Source organism: Polypterus senegalus, chromosome 5 (genome assembly GCF_016835505.1).
Source record: "Polypterus senegalus isolate Bchr_013 chromosome 5, ASM1683550v1, whole genome shotgun sequence".
NCBI classification, from domain to species: domain Eukaryota; kingdom Metazoa; phylum Chordata; class Cladistia; order Polypteriformes; family Polypteridae; genus Polypterus; species Polypterus senegalus.
The window spans coordinates 195,173,109-195,194,321 of record NC_053158.1 but is presented as its reverse complement, the minus strand read 5'-3'; the positions used below and the strand labels follow the sequence as shown (position 1 = coordinate 195,194,321).

General features: G+C 39.7%; 1 protein-coding gene across 1 annotated transcript in view; it reads left to right on the top strand.

The window, feature by feature from the left end:
• The window catches only part of LOC120529932 (hybrid PKS-NRPS synthetase pytA-like), a 75,417-nt gene that overhangs the window by 37,994 nt on the left and 16,210 nt on the right, over window positions 1–21,213 (top strand). Inside the window, 2 exon segments of the mRNA XM_039754141.1 lie at window positions 220–423; window positions 6,952–7,133. Coding sequence (XP_039610075.1) covers window positions 220–423; window positions 6,952–7,133 — 386 coding nt within the window.

Genomic DNA, 21,213 nt, shown 5'->3' with positions numbered 1-21,213 from the left:
GTAAATAATATTAAACTTGACTTTGGAGTCTATACACAGTTGATTAATCCCTTTTACTTTTTTCAAAGTCAGTGTCTTAGAGGAGACACCAACTGCTGAGGTTTAACAGTGTATTTATTTAATGTAAGGTGGGTTGTTTGGTCTTACATTAAATCAAATCAAAGTAAAAACCTGACTGAATTCTTTCTAACATCTCAATTTCTTATTTTATTTTTGCAGGCCTCATGAATCGGGATTATGAGATGGTTTTGAACAAGGTTGCCAGTACCATCAATCATTACAATGGCACTGGGACAGCCATGAGCATAGCAGCCAACCGCATCTCCTACTGTTTCAACTTCACTGGGCCCTCTTTTTCAATTGACAGCGCCTGCTCTTCATCCCTGGTGGCCCTGCACTACGCCTGTCAAGCTATAAATCAAGGTGAAAGAATTTTATAAAGAGTAGCAGCATGCATCTTACAAGATAGGAAACTTTGTTCCAAAACTTAATTGACACCAAAGAAAAGAAAAAAACATTTCTTATTATTTGGTGCTATTGGCATGTGCTAGTAAATGATGATTTTAAAGGAAATCAAAAAAGCTGGGGAGAGTATTTATATTTTTTGGTTGACTAGTGTTGGTGTGCAAATGTAGCTAGAGATAATTCCATAAACATAGTCATACACTGGGGCTCTACCAGTTTGAAGTATAGGGCTGTAATCTAAACAAGGTCATTGTGGGAGACAAGTGACCAGTAAAAGGAATATTGAGCAAGAAACACTACACTGCAGCCTTCTTGGACTTGGTGTTTATCTTCCTGTATTCTAAACCTAAAGGTAACTGCTCACCGATCGAAATGTGGTTGTGCAACCAGGGGTAGATATAAGCACTGACAGCAGAAGAGAGCAGGTAGTGCATATTCTTAAATGAGGAAGGAGTTAAAAAAAACAAATAAATAAACAAAAAAGGAAATGTCAAACTCAATTCAGAAAACTTAAGATGTAATTTTTAAAGCTCTGTGTACTGATTATTGCTGTTATACCACCAATAACACATGCTGTCTTAGAAAGGCACACTGTATTATTAAAAATCCCCACCATATTGCACAATCATTTTCATCCTTCTCTAGTTTGGGCAACAGTACAGGTCCATTAGCACTCACACCCTAGATTTAGAACGTTTTTCCCTCTAACCTCATAAGGCTACTCAACAGTAATTTGCCCTGAAAACTGCATGAGTAGACCTGATACATGATTACATCTATCTATCTATCTATCTATCTATCTATCTATCTATCTATCTATCTATCTATCTATCTATCTATCTATCTATCTATCTATCTATCTATCTATCTATTTGTTATATAGTGCTTTCCTATCTATCTATCTATCTATCTATCTATCTATCTATCTATCTATCTATCTATCTATCTATCTATCTATCTATCTATCTATCTATTATATAGTCTTTCATATCTATCTATCTATCTATTTGTTATATAGTGTCTTTCCTATCTATCTATCTATCTATTATATATCTCTATCTATCTATCTTATCTATCTATCTATCTATATAGTGCCTTTCATATCTATCTATCTATCTATCTATCTATCTATCTATCTATCTATCTATTTATCTATCTATCTCTTATATAGTGCCTTTCATATCTATCTATCTATCTATTATATAGTGCCTTTCCTATCTATCTATCTATCTATCTATCTATCTATCTATCTATCTATCTATCTATCTATCTATCTCTATCTATCTATCTATCTATCTATCTATCTATCTATCTATCTATCTATTATATAGTCTTTCCTATCTATCTATCTATCTATCTATCTATCTATCTATCTATCTATCTATCTATTTATCTATTATATAGTGCCTTTCCTATCTATCTATCTATCTATCTATCTATCTATCTATCTATCTATCTATCTCTCTATCTATCTATCTATCTATTTATTATATAGTGCCTTTCCTATCTATCTATCTATCTATCTATCTATCTATCTATCTATCTATCTATCTATCTATCTATCTATTATATAGTCTTTCATATCTATTTATCTATCTATTTGTTATATAGTGCCTTTCATATCTATCTATCTATCTATTATATAGTGTCTTTCCTATCTATCTATCTATCTATCTATCTATCTATCTATCTATCTATTATATAGTGCCTTTCCTATCTATCTATCTATCTATCTATCTATCTATCTATCTATCTATCTATCTATCTATCTATTATATAGTGCCTTTCCTATGTATCTATGTATCTATTTGTTATATAGTGCCTTTCATATCTGTCTATCTATCTGTTATATAGTGTCTTTCCTATCTATCTATCTATCTATCTATCTATCTATCTATCTATCTATCTATCTATCTATCTATTTACAGTAATCAGAAATTCATTTTTTTTCAGCTCCCCTTCATCAACTGAGTACAGTACTCCTTTCACCCTTCACACATTTTCAAACACCACCATTCTATTCATCTGTTTGTAAAAAGCAAATTCCATTCTTATTCTTGAATAATAATTCAACATAAAAATCAAACAAATATCCGTAGTTTCTGATCCACATTGCTTATTATTTTGACTTTTTAAAATGGCCAGCTTTGCTTCACCTAATAGAATGTTGAACAGTTGCATCCTGCATCGAGTTTTATTATATTTAATTCGAAAAATGAACAGGACTTCCAAAAGTTCCAATCAAATTGGTACACAAAACTTCAAAGAATCTTAAAAATACCCCCAGTTGATTACAATACAAAAACAAATTAAAAATCATTTGTTTTCGTCCACAGAAAATGCAAGAATCATTTTCAGCTTCCTTAATAATTTTTAAAAATGAGTTGGTGGCAACGATCCCATGCCCAATTCTCCACTGCAACATCTTGTAGAGCTCCCTCCATGCAGGCCCCGTGTCCCCTTCCACTCCCAGCTTCTCCCTCCCTGGAGTGTCCAGCATAGACACCAATGCAGGGAAGTGAATCACCTTGATGCAGTACAGTGGAACCTCGGGTCACGACCTTAATTCATTCCAAAACTCTGGTCGTAACCTGATTTGGTCGTGAGCTGAAGTCATTTCCCCCATAGAATTGTATGTAAATACAATTAATCCATTCCAGACCGTACGAGCTGTATGTAAATATATTTTTTTAGAGATTTTTAAGCACAAAAACAGTTAATTATACCATACTGTAGAATGCACAGCATAATAATTACCTAAATGTAAAAACATCGAATAACACTGAGAAAACTTTGAACAACAGAGAAAACAAACCTTGCCAGAATTCACGCTACAGCCTTACGAACCGCTCTCTGTAAACATTTTTTTAATGAGTTTTAAGCACAGGGAAAAAAATGAACATTTGAAAAATCCGTAATTTATACAATAACTAATCATAAACAACCAAGAAAACTAACCATGCATGAGTCAAGTTCTGGCATGAAGGAAGTGAGGAGGAACTGAGTGGAGAGGAGATTACAGTTTTGAGGGAGAGTCTGGCTCCACGATGCAGTGATGTTCTCCTTCAGGTGTTTTCTCTCTTGTGATATCTTGGGTTTCTGGTGTTTTTAGCTGTTTAGCTGCTGTGGATCAGTCTTCACGAAATAGCAGTCTAATGTGACTTGCCTTTTCCTACGCATTAAAATTTTTCGGAAATGCGAGACGACATTGTTGTTCATCATGTTTATCACTCTGTTCGTAACCTCTTTGTCAGGGTGGTTCTTCTCGAAAAAATCCTGGCACTCGTTCCATTTTTCCATGATGGCTTTTATTGAATCACTTTTTATAACCGCCCTTTCCTCTTCTTCCCCTGAGGACTGCTCCTCTGTGAGGAAGCAATGCTGCTCCTGCTAGAGTTCAGTGAGTTCCTCCATCGTCAGCTCCTCCTTGTGATCCAGGTCCAGCTCCTCGATGTCCTCATTGTCCACTTCAAGACCCATGCTCTTGCCCATGGACACAATCATATCAACAACAGGATGTTCGAAGCTTTCTAAATCCTGTTCAGGAACGCATTCAGGCCAAAGTTTCTTCCGGGTTGAGTTCAAGGTCCGGTGTGTGACGTCCAGGCTTTATCAATGAGGTTGATGCAATGAACGATATTAAAATGGTTCTTCCAGAACTCTTTCAGAGTCAAAGATCTCTCCTCGGTCACATTGAAACACCTGGCGAATAGTCCTTTGGTGTACAGCTTCTTAAAATTTTAAATAACCTGCTTATCCATGGGCTGCAGAAGAGGTGTTGTGTCGGGGGGGAGGAACTAGACCTTAATAAAGTCGTAAAACCATCGTCAACCAAATTTGGAAGGTATGCCAGTGCATTGTCCATCAGAAGAAGGCATTTTTAGGCAGGTTATTCTCTTCAAGATATTGCTTCACGGCGGGAGCGAAAGCCTTGTGCAGCCATTCCAAAAACAAGGTCCTTGTGACCCAAACCTTCGTGTTTGCCCTCCACATCACGGGTAGTCTGGCTTTGTTTACATTGTGCTGCTTGAAAGCATGAGGGTTCTCAAATTGGTAAACGAGTAGCGGCTTGATTTTTATGTCGCCACTAGCATTAGCTCACAGCAAAATGGTTAACCTGTCTTTCATTGGTTTATGGCCGGGCATAGCCTTCTCTTCCTGGGTAATGCAGGTCCTCTTTGGCATCCTCTTCCAGAACAATCCGGTCTCGTCACAGTTGAACACTTGTTGCGGGATGTAGCCTTAATCCTCCACCAATTTTGTGAAATTTTTCACGATATGTTTCGCATCTTCAGCGTCGGAACTAGCAGCCTCTCCATGCCTTACCACACTATGAATGCCACTTCTCTTGCGAAACTTTTCATACCATCCTCTACTGGCTTTAAATTCCTCATTTTCGCCACTTGTAGGATAGTTTTGCAGCAAATTGCCATGAATCTTGAGGCCTCTGCCTAGTTAACACTGTAACTCCTTTTGCATCATTAGCTGTTTTAATGGCCTCTTTCTGCTTTAGAATAGACAAAATCATACATTTTGACATCTTGTACTCGGTGGCAAGATCAGTAACACGAACGCCACGCTCATAGTTTCAATATTCTTTCTTTAATTCGATTTCAATTTTCTTTGAACCTTTCTTCTCACCACTCTTCACTTGCTTAGAAGCCATGGTTAACTGCAAAATTAATGTAAAAGCACACAAAATACTGTAGAGCACAAAGAGTTCACAGCAAAAGCACGCACGTCTGACTGAGAACAATGCACAGGGAGAGACTGAACACGTGTGGAAATCATTGGCGCGTACGAACCAGAAGGGAAACGGAATACAGCACAAAGAGTTCACAGCGAAAACATGCACACACGTGCAAGCACGCACATCTGACCGAGAACAATGCAACACGTGTGGAAATCATCGGCACGTACAAACTGGAAGGGAAACTGGCTTGTTCGTCAACCAAGTGTGTGGTCGTGAACTGATGCAAAAGTTTGCCGAACTTTTTGGTCATAACCTGATTTGTATGTATTCCGAGACATTCGTGAACTGAGGTTCCACTGTACTTATAAAGTTCTCTCTTGGACAGAGAATCAAAGCCCACCACTGTTCCTTTGGTGAACTGAACAACTGAATGGTCTTGCAGTAATGAGAGGTCCACAGCTGGGCAAAAATCCAACTTATTACCAGTGGTGCTGATGGAGTCATTGAGTAAGTGGTAATCCTTAGCTACGGACGAGAGAAAATGCTGAATCGTCCTGACTGACTGTACTTTAAGAAGAGAGGCCAAGACTTCAGCATCAATGAATGACTTTGTAGTGGCATCATAAATCTGTGCCACTTTCAGTACCTGGTTCTTAATAAGAACTGAAACAAAACTGGCAACTGTGCAAGAGGGGGCATGAAAAGACAGTTAAAAATTAAAGGTTCATTTTGTAGCCACCCGGTTGTGTTAAAACCTCCTAAACACCAAATGCCAAGTTAATAGGACACCTCTGTAAAATTTCGGCAACACAGAAAAGTCAATTTTTGCAAATTTATCACCAAAAGTGCTTCATCAAACCCTAACCCACCCACACGACGAAGGAAACTCAGTGCTAACTCTCTCCAACTCAGGGATCACGAAACACAGAAAAGCTTCTGTAGGACTTGGAGCCTGATGGCTGCAACTTTTGAGGGGATATCAAGAAGTCCCTGACCGCCTTCTGCTTTAGCCAATGCAAGATGTCCCCGAAGGAATCAACCAGAACTCTTTGGATATTCTTTAAAAGCCCCAGAGGGGGTCACCACACATAAGTTTGTGCTACAGCATTGAGGCCACTAAATTATCTTTCTTTATTTTCAGATACTGTATGATGGACACCAGTTGTTTTGGCTCATTTTGTATCTCATTATTGTTTGGCTGCTAATTAAAGAAAACAAAACAATTAAGGGGTCTGAGCCTTCAAGAACAAGTCAATTAGAATGAATTCAAAAGAAGTTAATTAGCAGCACAAACAGAGCACTCTTTAAAAAAAGGGTTAGAATGAAAACCTGCAGTCACGGTGGTCCTACAGGACCGGACTTGGCGATCCGTGCACTATATGATATATATAAATTAATCAATCAATCTAATTAATTAATTAATATAAATATTTAATTTAGAGGTTTTGTCTTATGAGAGAGTGTTTTTACCAGAATGGCTGGTTAAAAATGCATATATTTTGGAAGAATGAAAAAAATTCCAAGGCCCTGGCTTCTATTTTATATGGCCAATTAAATCTAAAGCCTTTCAGTGGGCTGGCGCCCTGCCCAGGGTTTGTTTCCTGCCTTGCGCCCTCTGTTGGCTGGGATTGGCTCCAGCAGACCCCCGTGACCCTGTAGTGACCCTGTAGTGGGCTGGACAATGACTGACTGAATGAGGCTGAAACTGTATGTGATAGTAAAAATGAACAGGGGTTTACGATTAAACACCTTTGTTTGCATAAACTAGAATGTATTGTGATTTTCATATACAGGGGGATGTGAAATGGCTGTCTGTGGAGGTGTCAGCTGCATCCTTGAGCCAAAGATATTCGTCACCCTCACCAAATCAAAGATGATATCCCCAGATGGTGTCAGCAAACCTTTTTCCATTAATGCTGATGGTTATGGGAGAGGAGAAGGATGTGGCATTGTCCTGCTGAAGCCACTGAAAAAGGTAAATAAAGTCAACTTTAGCAAAGTATTATGTCTGTCTGCAAGTTGACTGTTCCTACTCTGAAATGTATGTCTGTTAAGGTACAGGTTGGCCCAATCTTCTTGGCCTAGAAATTGCCTTTAGCTGTTTGAGAAGTCTGGTTAGCCTCAGCCTATGAAATACTGTATTGAAGAGTTGGTTGTCTGATTATATACCAGACTGGATCAATTCAATAAAATATCTATGAGATGTCAATTAGACAATATCCTAGCATTACCTGAAATGCCGATTTTGTAATTATATTATTAGTATTAGTAAATGTTCACATAACAAAACATATTTAGAGTATAGCTAACATGTTCTGAGATTTTGTCAGGTAAGACAGGCAGGAATTTTGAGCAAAGATAGATACTTAAGACAAGGAAAACAAAACGTTTGAGTTAAGGTAGTCATACTCACTAGACCTTGTGCCAGAATGTGTCGACATGTTGCAAGTTGATTAGCATATGCAAGTAACAATTTTACTGCTCTCTGTACAACAACAACATTTATTTCTATAGCACATTTTCATACAAACAATGCAGCTGAAAGTGCTTTACATGATGAAGAAAGAAAAAAAAAGACAAAATAAATAATTAAAATCAGGGGACACTAATTAACATAGAATAACAGTGAGGCCCGATGGTGAGGGAGGGCAGAAAAAAAAAGAAAACTCCAGACAGCTGGAGAAAAAAAATAAAATCTGCAGGGGTACCAGGCCATGAGACCACCCAACTCCCTCTTGGCATTCTACCTAACAGAAATGACCTCAATCAGTCCTCATTGTATTCAGGGTTCTCATGGAAGAATTTGATGATGATGGTCATGTGGTCTTTAATCCATCAATGTAGGGACATCACGTGCTTTGATCAGGTGGTGGTGGCGCAGATCACCACCACAGAAAACAGGAAAAGGAACAGAAGAGAGAGTAGGGGATAGTATAGATTCTGGAGCCACAATAAATAATAATGATAATTAATTGAATATACAGAGCATCAGGATTTAACTAAGATGAAGCTCTGAGAAAGCCATGTTAAAGTAATGAGTTTTTAGCAGTTTTTTAAAGTGCTCCACCATATCAGCCTGGTGAATTCCTATTGGTCAGCTAGTCCAGATTTTAGGTGCATAACAGCAAGAAGGCCTTCTCACCACTTCTTTTAAGTTTAGCTCTTGGAATTCTAAGCAGACCCTCATTTGAAGATCTAAGGTTATGATTTGGAGTGTAAGGTGTAAGACATTACGAAATATAAGATGGAGCAGATTATTGAAGGCTTTGTAAACCATAAGCAGGATTTTAAAGTCAATTCTAAATGACACAGGTAACCAGTATAGTGACATCAGTACTGGTGTGATGTGCTTGGATTTTCTTTTCTGATTTAAGATTCTGGCAGCTCCATTCTGCACTTGTTGTAACTGATTGATGTCTTTTTTGGGTCATCCATAGATGAGTGCGTTACAGTAAATCTAGATGACTGAAAACAAAAGCGTGAACTCATTTCTCAGCATCTTGCAATGTTATAAGAGGTCTAACTTTTGCTGTACTTCTTTAGTGAAATAAATGCTGTCCTAGTAATCTGATTAATATGTGATTTAAAATTCAGATCAGAGTCAATAGTTATCCCTAAATTCACAAAACAATAATGATCCTATAAACTCTATAAACCTATGATTCAGAAACTGTACAAGTGTATGCATATTTTAGTCTTTTAGCAATGATATAGTCTGTTCAAAATAAAAATTAAAATGTGTTTTTTATTGGCACAAGGATGTTGAAGTTGACAGGGATTACGGAGAGTGGAAATATTACATTGTGATGGGTTATTAGAATTTATAGGGTGTTGTTTTTAGTCTCAGATTTATTTTTTGTCAAATCAATGTAGCAAATAGCATTTATATTAAGTTTAGTGTTTTTTTATTTAAATATATATTAGTGTGTATTTATATGATTCAAATCTATTTGAAGCACTATTTACTGTTTAGTTTTAGCCTTAGCTTGGTGAACATTTTAGCACTACATATTTTTGACTTCTGATTTATGGATTTTTTTTTTGTATTATTTTAGTATTTGAGTCTGTTTTTCCTCAGTTCTAACCTCCCACTAGTACTTTTGACCACATCCTTGTCTCCTCTTAAAAATGCAGTTTTTCACCTCCTGGTTGGGTTGTTTTTTTCAACTCTGGACAATTAGCTGTCAAGGTGATTTATAACACGTTAATAAAAATGGCTGTACGAATGTAATAGTGTTATATCTTTATGAAAATAAAAACTCTAAGACATAATGGGAGGCATGTGCTCGAGCAAACCAAAAAGTCTGATTCAGGTTTCAACAGTTTAGTGTAGCTCTTTGTACTAGCTACCTCCTAATACTTAAATGCTTCTAGGACACTTCAAAGGGAGATACGTAATTGTTAAGGATCCCTTGAAGGACCATGTATTAAAGCACTATTATGGATGCCAGTCCACAGTCGGCCGGCACATTCTTGCTGTTATGACAAAAGGAGACACCAATGTGAATTTCCAAACTGTCTGACTGAAGGTACTGTCCAGTTGTGCAGTTCTTCGTCATCTGTCAACCGCCCTTTACTTGTTTCTCACCGCAGTCTATCTTATGGATGGAATGCTTGTGGTGCTGCTGCATTGGCCCCTTTTAAGTCACTCACCTTCCATTCCTCCACCCCTTATAGCTTGTTGTGTAGACTTAAGTAGTTTCTTCATAAGTCCAGTATTACAGCTGTCTCACAAATAAATAACAATATTTCTTGACAATTATCAAACGATTTACCATTTAAAGTCAAAAGTAACAGATTTTTGACTGGTGAAACTTCTGAAAACAGAAAATTTTCTTTAGACTAAAATATCAGATTGCAATGAGAACAAGAGCAAGTGTGTTTATAAAATCGTGTGTTATAATATGGTGAAATAAATCTTTCATCGCTTGTTAAGGTTATCAACACACAGTGATGAATCTTGACATTTTAGATTCAGTTAAAGCAAATGAAGTGCACTTGTCACCTGTCAAATCTATTATTCTTTCTTCAGGATTGTTCCTTGGTCAGTGTTGGCAGTTTTTGAGAAACTGTAACTTGAAATCCCATAAATGCTCGATTCCACCTCCTTGTTTTTGTGCACTGTCACCCCTTCCAACAGTCATGCTCTAACTTTTGAAACCACCAAGGGGCATGCCAGCTACCCAAACACCGAGCACAACAGACACAGACACAAGTCCTAGCAACACACAAAGCTTTTATTCAGTGGGATACGTTTTCCGCCCATTTCCCACCAGCACCAAGCACAGTATAAGCACAAATAGGCACAATACTGCATTTTTCTTCTTCTCTCTTTCTCTTCCTTTCTGTCTCCTTCTGCCTCCACTCTTTTTCTGGCATGCATTGTTATCTCCCTCGTGACTGTGGCTCCCTGGATGGAGTGAGGTAGCTTCTTAAATAGAGCACCAGATCCAGATCTTCTTCCGACAGCACTTCTTTCAAGTAGGGCTCTGCCATTCTCCATGCATCTCTGGCAGTGACTACAGGCCCCAACAGGGGTGAGTTTCCCAGCTCCAAACCCATGGCACTGTCCTAAGCCAGGGGAACTGCCCTCTGCCATTCTGGGGGTATAATGCCCTACACAAGCTCTCTCCCCACAGTCCTTCTCTTTTATGCAGGCATCCCGGCTGTCCAGTACACTCTTTACTAGCAAGTGCCAGGTGTCATTCTGGACATTATATGTTTACCAACTTGTCTCTGGCTGTTCTTGGAACTGATGCATCATCTACAAATTATGCATTGGATTTCAATTTTTTTATATTATGAAGGTTTCTTATTGATGAAACCTTCACTTTTTGATTAGAATGAGTAAAATCAGTCTTTCACCCATCACAATCTGTTATAGCAACTGCATTGTGGTAAAATAACACAGTTCATCGCTGGAACTATACTCCCATCCATAGAGGATATTTCTGATTGTTGTCATTTGGGGAGTCTCAAAAGCACTCTCAAAGGTTGCCCACTAGAACACCTTCAAATACCCTGACTAGACAGCCAAAGGGCCGAGACAAACATTTATAAAAATAAATGGTTTATTTTAGCAAAGGCTTTGCAAGTCCCATAGCTCCAAAGAGCAATAGCTCCTAATTAGCAATAACATGCAAATGACTAAAGAGACCAGCATTTCTCCGTTTAGCTTGTTACCATTTACACCTCTGTGTGCATTCATCATGCACTATTGGGTTTAATTAAATACTTGGAAGAAAAATGAAGAGAAAAAAGTGAAGGACTGAGAATTACTCTTCCCTTTTAGCCTTCAAATCAGTTGGATGATCTCCTTAGAAAGGGGAAGAAAATCGAGGATAGGAGAATGACCTGACATCGCAGAGTTAAAGCACGAACAAGCCATGAAATTCAATTATTGGCAAGAATTGCTTTCTAATTAAGCAACCAGGTTAGAACAAAAAGCTGCAGCCACTGTGGCCCTCCAGGACTGTGATTGAGGACCCCTGCCTCAAATGGTCTTAACCGATCCTGGTCAGTGACTTGTGCACTTGATTTCTCTGCAGTCCATTTTTAATTGCAAGGTTGTTCAGTATGTGCAAAAGTGCACTTGCTCAGATGTTTCAGTTTCTTTCTTACAGAGGGCACAGCTTCTTCCTCTGCTTACTACAAGGTCCTGTTTAGAGCTGACTGGGCACTTCAGCAGCTGTCAGCTAACTTGCACACAAGAGCGTCTGCAATTTATTATTAGCTAAAGACTTGATACATGCTTCCTGCTACAGGTTACCACTTTTGAAGCAGTTTTCAGTAAGCACATCACTTTGACATTTAATCATTGTGATATATGGCCAGCTGTTCATCCCGGCCAATACCCCCACGCCGCCAGGTGGAGCCCTCCCTGCATTATGGAGGTGCCCCGAAGACCAGCAGGGTATTATGGACATTGAAGTCTTTATTCACAGCCCTGCTGGATACCATGGGGGCTGCCAGGAGTCGCTGCAGGGAGGCTCAGAGACTATTTGCCTTATGCCCAGGAAGTACGTCATAGTTACATGGACAAAGAGAACGATGTGCTTCCTGGGGGAAGAAAAAAGGATTTTTTATCTGACCCGGAAGTGTTCCAGGTCACATGGAAAGAGAGGGTGAAACGCTTCCGGGTTGAGCAGTATAAAGGACTGTGGGAAATCCCAGACAGCCGAGCTGAGTTGGAAGGCAGGGTGGCTAAGCGTCTGGGAGTTTGGAGGATTGGATTATTGTATTGTTTATTGAGTATTGTGGAGAGGAGCGTGCGTTGTGCACATTATTATTATAATAAATAATAATTGGATTTCTTATCTGGTGTCTGACGAGTGGTCTGAGGGTACAAGGGTGCGAGAAAACCCAAAACTGTGACATCATGTATTTATGATTTTAAAATTGATATATTTCTTAAACTTATAGCAACTTTAACCTTTAAACATAAGTTTAGAAGAGTGTGAAACTCAGCATAAACCCAGTAAGCAATGAATCTGTTTTTTCTTGTTCTGTCAGTACACCTACATTACATGCCAGGTGTACACCAAACCGGTGGTTCAAATTCAACTTCTACAGCAGTCCTTCAGAGACATTTGAGCCTACAGGCTCCACTTCTTTACTGCCCTGGTTGTATTAGGTTTCCGTCTAATTACAGGCTTGTAAACTGGGAATAAGATGAATCAGGTTGTGATCAGCTCTGCCCAAAGGAGCCAGTAGTTTACTCTTCAAGGCATCTTTAACATTTGAATAGAGCAGGTCCAAATTGGTTCTGTTGGCTTCATCGGACAGTGACCTCCAGCTCTCACTGGAGCGGTTCTCAGCCGAGTGTCAAGCAGCGGGGATGAGAGTCGGCACCTCTAAATCCGAGGCCATGATTCTCAGCCAGAAAAGGGTGGAATGCTCTCTCCGGGTTGGGAACACATTACTGCCTCGAGTGGAGGAGTTCAAGTATCTTGGGGTCTTGTTCACGAATGAGGGAAGAATGGAGTGAGAGTTCGACAGGCGGATCGGATGGTGAGGCATCCGCAGTAATGTGGGCTCTGCAATGGTCTGTCGTGGTGAAGAGAAAGCTGAGCCAAAAGGCGAGGCTGTATATTTACCAGTCGATCTACGTTCCTACCCTCACCTATGGCCACGAGCTTTGGGTAGTGACGGAAAGAGCAAGATTGCGGATACAAGCAGCCGAAATGAGTTTTCTCCACAGGGTGGCTGGACTTTCCCTTAGAGATAGGGTGAGGAGTGCAGTTATCCGGGAGAGACTCGGACTAAAGTCGCTGCTCCTCTGCATTGACAGGAGTCAGTTGAGGTGGTTTGGGCATCTGGTCAGGATGTCCCCTGGACGCCTCCCTGGGGGGTGTTCCGGGCATGTCCCACTGGAAGAAGGCTACGGTGCAGATTCAGGACACACTGGAGGGATTATATCTCCCAGCTGGCCTGAGAACACCTCGGGGTCCTCACAGAGGAGCCGGAGGTGGTGAATGGGGAGAGGGAGGTCTGGGCTTCCCTGCTTAGGCTGCTGCCTCCACGACCCGACCTTGGATAAGTGGTGGTTAATGGATGGATGGAAGGTCTAACTTGCTATTTCCTTGAGTGTAATAAGTCACAAACTAATAGAAATTTGTAATTTTTCCTTCCAAAGTCACATAGTAGTATGTCACCACATATTATAACTGCATATTATATATACTGTATACAGTGGTGCCTTTCATTCCAGAAATGTGCTTGCAATCCAAAGCACTCGTATATCAAAGTGAATTTCCCCATAAGAAATAATGGAAACTCAGATGATTCATTCCACAACCCAAAAATATTCATAAAAAAATGATTAATCCAAAATCTAAAGTAAAAATACATCAAACAAATTAACCTGCACTTTACCTTTGAAAAGAATTGTGGCTGGTGTGAGTGAGATGAGAGAAAGGAGAGGAGGAGGAGGGTTATTGTGTAGGACGACTTTCACTCTAACTAACGGAGACCTGTAGATTGAAAGAAGCTTTTTATTCTTGGTGAGTAGGAGGCTGCATACAGTTGGTGCAATCAGCCTCACATTACAGGGAGCTTTCCTCTTTTATACTAGACCTGTTTACATGTTCAAAGCTGGGTCTTATCATAGCAAGCTTTAGTGATCAATACCTTATTGTGCTTAGGTATGCAATGTCTTTGCACAACAGCTGGGAGGAATTAGCTACACACCCAAGTCTTTAGCAATATGCTCAAAATAGTTTAAACAAAATAGTTCAGAAACTAGTCACAGCTGATTTTGTAATATCTGTTCAGTTCTGTTATTATCAAGAGGTCAGCAGTTTCTTATAAAAGCATGCAAGTTAATTCCTCAATTCTGTGCACAAGTGTAATTCTTTTTCTGCATAAATGAGGAATATTTCATAAAGAACAAATCATATAGCTCTTTTCAGCATGATTAATACAAAATACAGTCCTTGGTATTGTAAGTTAAATACTTATAATCATTGCAGTTAATAATTTTTCTTTCTCAGTATACACTGGTACGGATGTTGACTATACGAGTCAGGCATGCTGACTGAGACCGAGCATGGGAGACGATTACCCACAATCCTGCAGCGAGAGAGAGAGAGAGTGAAGAACCATCAGCTCAACTGTGATCATGTGATGCTCGGCAGACAAAGCGTATATGCAACACTCGTATTACAAGACCTTGCTCGTTTATCAAGTTAAAATTTATTAAAAAGTTTTGCTCGACTTGCAAAACACTTGCAGACCAAGATACTTGCAATCCAAGGTTTCACTGTATATACCTGTATATTATAACCTATAATGCAGGACCAATGCATTAATAAAATACTTAATTGTAACAAAGTCACTGTTCATTAGTCTATCAATCAATTTATTTTCCAACCTTCTTAATATAGTCTGGTTTTACACAGGATATGCTTTTATAGCAAAGGATTTTTTAGTATTGCACAACAGGTTTTATGAATATTTATAAATAATCATATATATTGTGAGAATAAGCACTTCACCAGCACTGACCCGACACAGACTGACAACGGAGGCACATGAAAACTAAACAAAAAAAGATTTATTTTTCTTCCCCTGTGGGGTACGTCCTCCCCATGTCCCACAGGCACTACACAGTCCCCAAAGCACACACAAGCAAAGCACCAACAAAAATAGCAAATCTTCCTTTGCCATCACTCCTCACAGCAAGTGTTGTCCTCCTCCTCCCGACTCTGGCTCCTAGAGTGGTGTGTGTCATCTTTTATAGCCCACCCGGAAGTGCTTCAGGTGATAATTAACCTAATTCAGGCTACACTACATTACAGCCCACAGGGGCTCAGGAAGCCATGTGGCTCCCCCTGGCAGTGGCCATGGAGCCCAACAACAACAACATTTATTTCTATAGCACATTTTCATGGCCAGGGAGGACAGAAAAAAAAAAAAAAACACCAGACGGCTGGAGAGAAAAAACAAAATCTGCAGGGGTTCCAGGCCACGGGACTGCCCAGTCTCCACTGGGCATTCTACCTAACATAAATAAACAGTCCTCTTTGTAGTTAGGGGTTCTCATGGAAGGACTTGATGATGATGGTTATGCAAACTTCTGGCTTTTAATCCATCAATGTAGGAATTCACAGTGCTTTGATTAGGTGGTGTTTGGTGCAGATCGCCACCACAGAAAACTGGGAAAAGAAACAGAAGTGAGAGTAGGGGTCAGTACGGATTTTAGAGCCACCATGAATAGTTATTATAATGAACTGAATATACAGAGTATCAGGATTAGATGAAGGTGAAGTTATCAGAAGGCCATGTTAAAGTAATGTGTTTTTAGCAGTTTTTTAAAGTGCTCCACCGTATCCATCCATCCATCCATCGATTTTCTAACCCGCTGAATCCGAATACAGGGTCACGGGGGTCTGCTGGAGCCAATCCCAGCCAACACAGGGCACAAGGCAGGAACCAATCCTGGGCAGGGTGCCAACCCACCGCAGGACACACACAAACACACCAAGCACACACTAGGGCCAATTTAGAATCGCCAATCCACCTATCAGCCTGGCAAATTCCTATTGGCAGGCTAGTCCAGATTTTAAGTGCATAACAGCAGAAGGCCACCTCACCACTTCTTTTAAGTTTTGCTCTTGGAATTCTAAGCAGACACTCATTTGAGGATCTAAGGTTACGATTTGGAATATAAGGTGTCAGACATTCCGATATATAAGATGGAGCAGATTATTTAAGGCTTTGTAAACCATAAGCAGTATTTTAAACTCAGTTCTTAATGACACAGATAACCAGTGTAGTGACATCAGAACTGGAGAAATGTGCTTGGATTTTCTTTTACTAGTTAGGATTCTAGCAGCTGCATTCTGCACTCGTTGCAAACAATTTATGTCTTTTTTGGGTAGTCCTGAGAGGAGTGTGTTACAGTAAATCTAGATGACTGAAAACAAAAGCGTGAACTAATTTCTCAGCATCTTTCAATGATATAAGAGGTCTAACTTTTGCTGTGTTTCTTAAGTGAAAAAATGCTGTCCTAGTGGTCTGATTAATATGCGATTTAAAATTTAGGTTACAGTCAACAGTTACGCCTAAGTTCTTTACCGTTGTCTTGACTTTTAATCCTAATACATCAAGTTTATCTATAATAATAAAAGGCAAAGCCCTCACTGACTGACTGACTGACTGACTGACTGACTCACTGACTCACTAACGCATCACTAATTCTCCAACTTCCCATGTAGGTAGAAAACTGAAATTTGCCAGGCTTATTCCTTACAGCTTACTTACAAAAGTTAAGCAGGTTTCATTTCGAAATTCTACACGTAATGGTCATAACGGTCGATAACGGTCGATAACGGTCAACAACGTCCGCCATGTTGAACTTTCTTATTTATGGCCCCATCTTCACGAAATTTGGTAGGCGGCTTCCCTGCGCTAACGGAAACCGATATACGTACATATTTGGTGGTATGACGCCACTGTCGGCCGCCATATTGAATTTTCCAAAGTCACTAATTTTCCAACTTCCCGTGTAGGTAGAAGGCTGAAATTTGGCAGGCCCATTCCTTACAGCTTACTTACAAAAGTTAAGCAGGTTTCATTTCAAAATTCTACGCGTAACGGTCATAACGGTCAACAATGTCCGCCATATTGAACTTTCTTATTCATGGCCCCATCTTCACGAAATTTGGTAGGCGGCCCTCCTGCGCTAACCGAAACCAATGTACATACTTATTTCGTTGGTATGACACCACTGTCGGCCGCCATATTGAACTTTCCAACGTCACTATTTCTCCAACTTCCTGTGTAGGTAGAAGGCTGAAATTTGGCAGGCCCATTCCTTACAGCTTACTTACAAAAGTTTCGAAATTCTATGCGTAACGGTCATAACGGTCAACAACGTCCGCCATGTTGAACTTTCTTATTTACGGCCCCATCTTCACGAAATTTGGTAGGTGGCTTCCCTGAGCTAACCGAAACCAATGTACGTACTTATTTCGTGGTATGACGCCACTGTTAGCCGCCATATTGAACTTTCCAACATCACTAATTCTCCAACTTCCTGTGTAGGTAGAAGGCTGAAATTTGGCAGGCTCATTCCTTACAGCTTACTTACAAAAGTTAAGCAGGTTTTATTTCGAAATTTTACGCGTAATCTTCATAGCGGTCAACAACGTCCTCCATGTTGAACTTTCTTATTTATGGCCCCATCTTCTTGAAATTTGGTAGGCGGCTTCCCTGCACTAACCGAAACCAATGTATGTACTTATTTCGGTGGTATGATGCCACTGTCGGCGGCCATATTGAACTTTTCAACAGTCTTTGTTACTTATGGGCCCATCTTCAAGAAATTTGGTACACGGGTTCCCAACGCTAACTGAATCCTACTTACGTACATATATACGTCCATAGCCTGCACCTCGGTCACCGTGTGAGGTGGCATTGGGTCCCCCATCCCAATGCCTCCCACGTTGTTGGCTGCCTGCATATATAAGACCGTCCGTCGCTCCAGTCTCTACATTCCCTTCCTTGCTTCGCCACGGTATTCACGTCTCCCTGCTGATAACTGCAGACTTTTTGTTTAATCCACGGCTTCTCCGCTGTTTTATTGTTTGTTTATTACAATTATAGCTATTGTATAGGTATTTTACACTTACTTTACATTGTTCAGGTACCCATTTCCTTTATCGTTCCAACCGTACCCCTATTAACATGTCTATTGAGGTGATCACCATCGATCAAAGAACTGTCACTTACCGAGTGGTTTCCATGCCCAGAGATAGCACCTACTGTTTCCATTCTCTTTATTACATATTGCACGGCCATATCAGGCTCACTCTTGATATCCGGAGGAACATTGTGTCTTATGTATTGAATGACTGGGACAGGTTCAAGGTGTGGACTGATGACGGTACAGGAGATAATTATACTACACAGGAGCACTATAAGAGTGAAATGCTTAAGCCCTTCACCTATGGTTCTGCATGTGAGTTGATGGCTACCGCTGAATTGTTTGGTTGTCGCTTTCAAGTGTACTGAAATGGCCAAATATTTTACACCTTTCGACAACCGCCAATGCCTCTTAAACATCTTAGATTCACAGGTGACGATTTCAGTAGTGGACACTTTGATGTTTATGAATGTTTAAACTCTCAAAAGCTGGATGTGATTTTATCGATGAAACCGGTTGTGTGCTTACAACGCTTGACAGATGCCAAATGTCACTTCAACACAAGTCCTGCAAATACTGTCGTAATTGAAACAAACCATGAAACTCAAACCGATTATGACAGCAGCAATCCAAGCTGTGAGATTTGAGACAAGATTACTGTTCACATGGCCAACTGTACATTGCATGCTCAAGAGTAAGCTCAGCGCACAGCTTGGTCATGTTACAACCGGAGGGCCGAACTGACAACATGGTATACAAAGAGATCCTTAACAAATAATTATTGGCATATTTTACCTCAGTTTTAAAAGGTTTAATTTTTTTCTTAATAAAAATTTTAATGCAGTTCTTCGCCACTGCGAAGCATGGGTATTTTGCTAGTTTCTAATAATCTCATTGTCTCCATTATTGCCAATCACTAAAATTTCTGTTTTCTCTTTATTTAGCTTGAGAAAATTACTATTCATCCAATTAGAAACACAAGTAAGACATTGTGTTAGTGAAATAACAGCGTATAGGTCATCAGGTGCTATTGATAAGTGCAGCTGTGTGTCATCAGCATAGCTGTGGTAGCTCACGTTGTGCCTCGAGATAATCTGAGCTAACGGAAGCATGTAAATCGAAAAGAGCAGCGGACCCAGGGCTGAGCTCCAGTGTTCCACAACTGTGGCCCCAATGTAACCCAGGGGGGCTGCCACCAAGCGTTCCTGGGGATGTAGTATACATCCCATGGTTGCTCCCCCGGATCCAGTGTCAAAGGGGTGCCCCAGCCGGTCCACCAGAATATATATATCCGTTATAGTGCCAAGGGTTAACTGGATATATAAGTAATACTATGTAAGTAACTTGAGTAGTTTTCTGTATACAATATTTTCTCTCTCTCTTGCTCTTTCTCTCTCTCCCAAGGGCTAATATTATGAGTTCGTTGGAACTTCTTACTCTTGGACATGCTACAAATAAGTACACATAAGTAAAACATTCCTGACATAGATCAGGAATGTTTGCTTTTCCTACTGTCTTAAGCTTTGTTGATGGTCATTACAAAACACAAGTTTAAAGGAAACTATTCATTTGAATTCAATCAGGTAATTACCGGTAGTAAGAATAATGGAAATTTAAGGTATAAATTGAATTTCAATTCAACATCTCTACCAGATATTGTAAAAGTGGTAGCTTCCATTAAATTTGAATGCAATGCATTTACTGTATTTGTAATATTATACCATTACAAAGTTTTATTGGGTTTAGACCAAAAGCAATATATACTGAATCTTGGATTCTTTTAACTTATTGCATATAGCATTGTATGGACCATGGAATAAACTCTGCATTTTAAGCACTGTACAGATAATTTTGTGTATTTTGTACACCTTCTCTGTGTTCTCTCTGTAGGGGAACCCCTTTAATGAGCTACCTAATCATTTGGCTTGTGTTAGAACATTAGAAAAATTGAGACGAGAACAGGCCATTGAGTTTAACAAAGCTTGCCAGTTCAATCCACTTAATTCTTCTAAAAAAAACATAAAGTTTAGTTTTAAAGTCCCTAAAACCCTACTGTCTAATACACTACTTGGTAACTTTTTCCAAGTGTCTGTGGTTCGCTGTGTAAAGAAAAACTTCCTAAAGTTTGTGCAAAATTTACCCTTAAGTTTCAAACTGTGTCCCCGTGTTCTTGAACTCATTTTAAAATAACAGTCTCGATCCAGTGGACTAATTCCATCCATCCATCCATTTTCCAACCCGCTGAATCTGAACACAGGGTCACGGGGGTCTGCTGGAGCCAATCCCAGCCAACACAGGGCACAAGGCAGGAACCAATCCCGGGCAGGGTGCCAACTCACCTCAGCTGGACTAATTCCCTTCATACTTTTAAACACTTCAGTCAGGTCTCCTCTTAATCTTCTTTTGCTTAAACTGTGAAGGGCTCAGCTCTTTTAATCTTTCCTCATAACTCATCCCCTGTAGCCCTGCAGTCAGCCTAGTCACTCTTCTGTGGACTTTCTGTAGTGCTGCTGTGTCCTTTTTGTAGCCTGGAGACCAAAATTGTACACAGTACTCAAGATGAGGCCTCATCAGTGCATTAAAATCCTTTAGCATAACCTTTTTAAGGTGTACTTTTAATTTGTAGACCTCCTATTATGCATTCAAACCTCACATTTGTGTGCTTTGTGCTGATGTGTGCTTTGCAAATGCTAGAGGCTGTTGAGAGTTTTTGGTCTGTTCTGTGGTGTGGTGTGAGATTTAAATAAAAAAAAATACATTTTGCTCTTAAAAACTTGGGTTTTGGTTGCCGCTAATGAGCCGTGTGGGAATTTTTAAAGCTTTTTTCCCTTTAGAAGGTTTTTTTTTTGTTTGTTTTCTTATCCCCCGCATAAGAGCAAAAGTAGCCGGGTGTTTGGAGGTGCGCTTG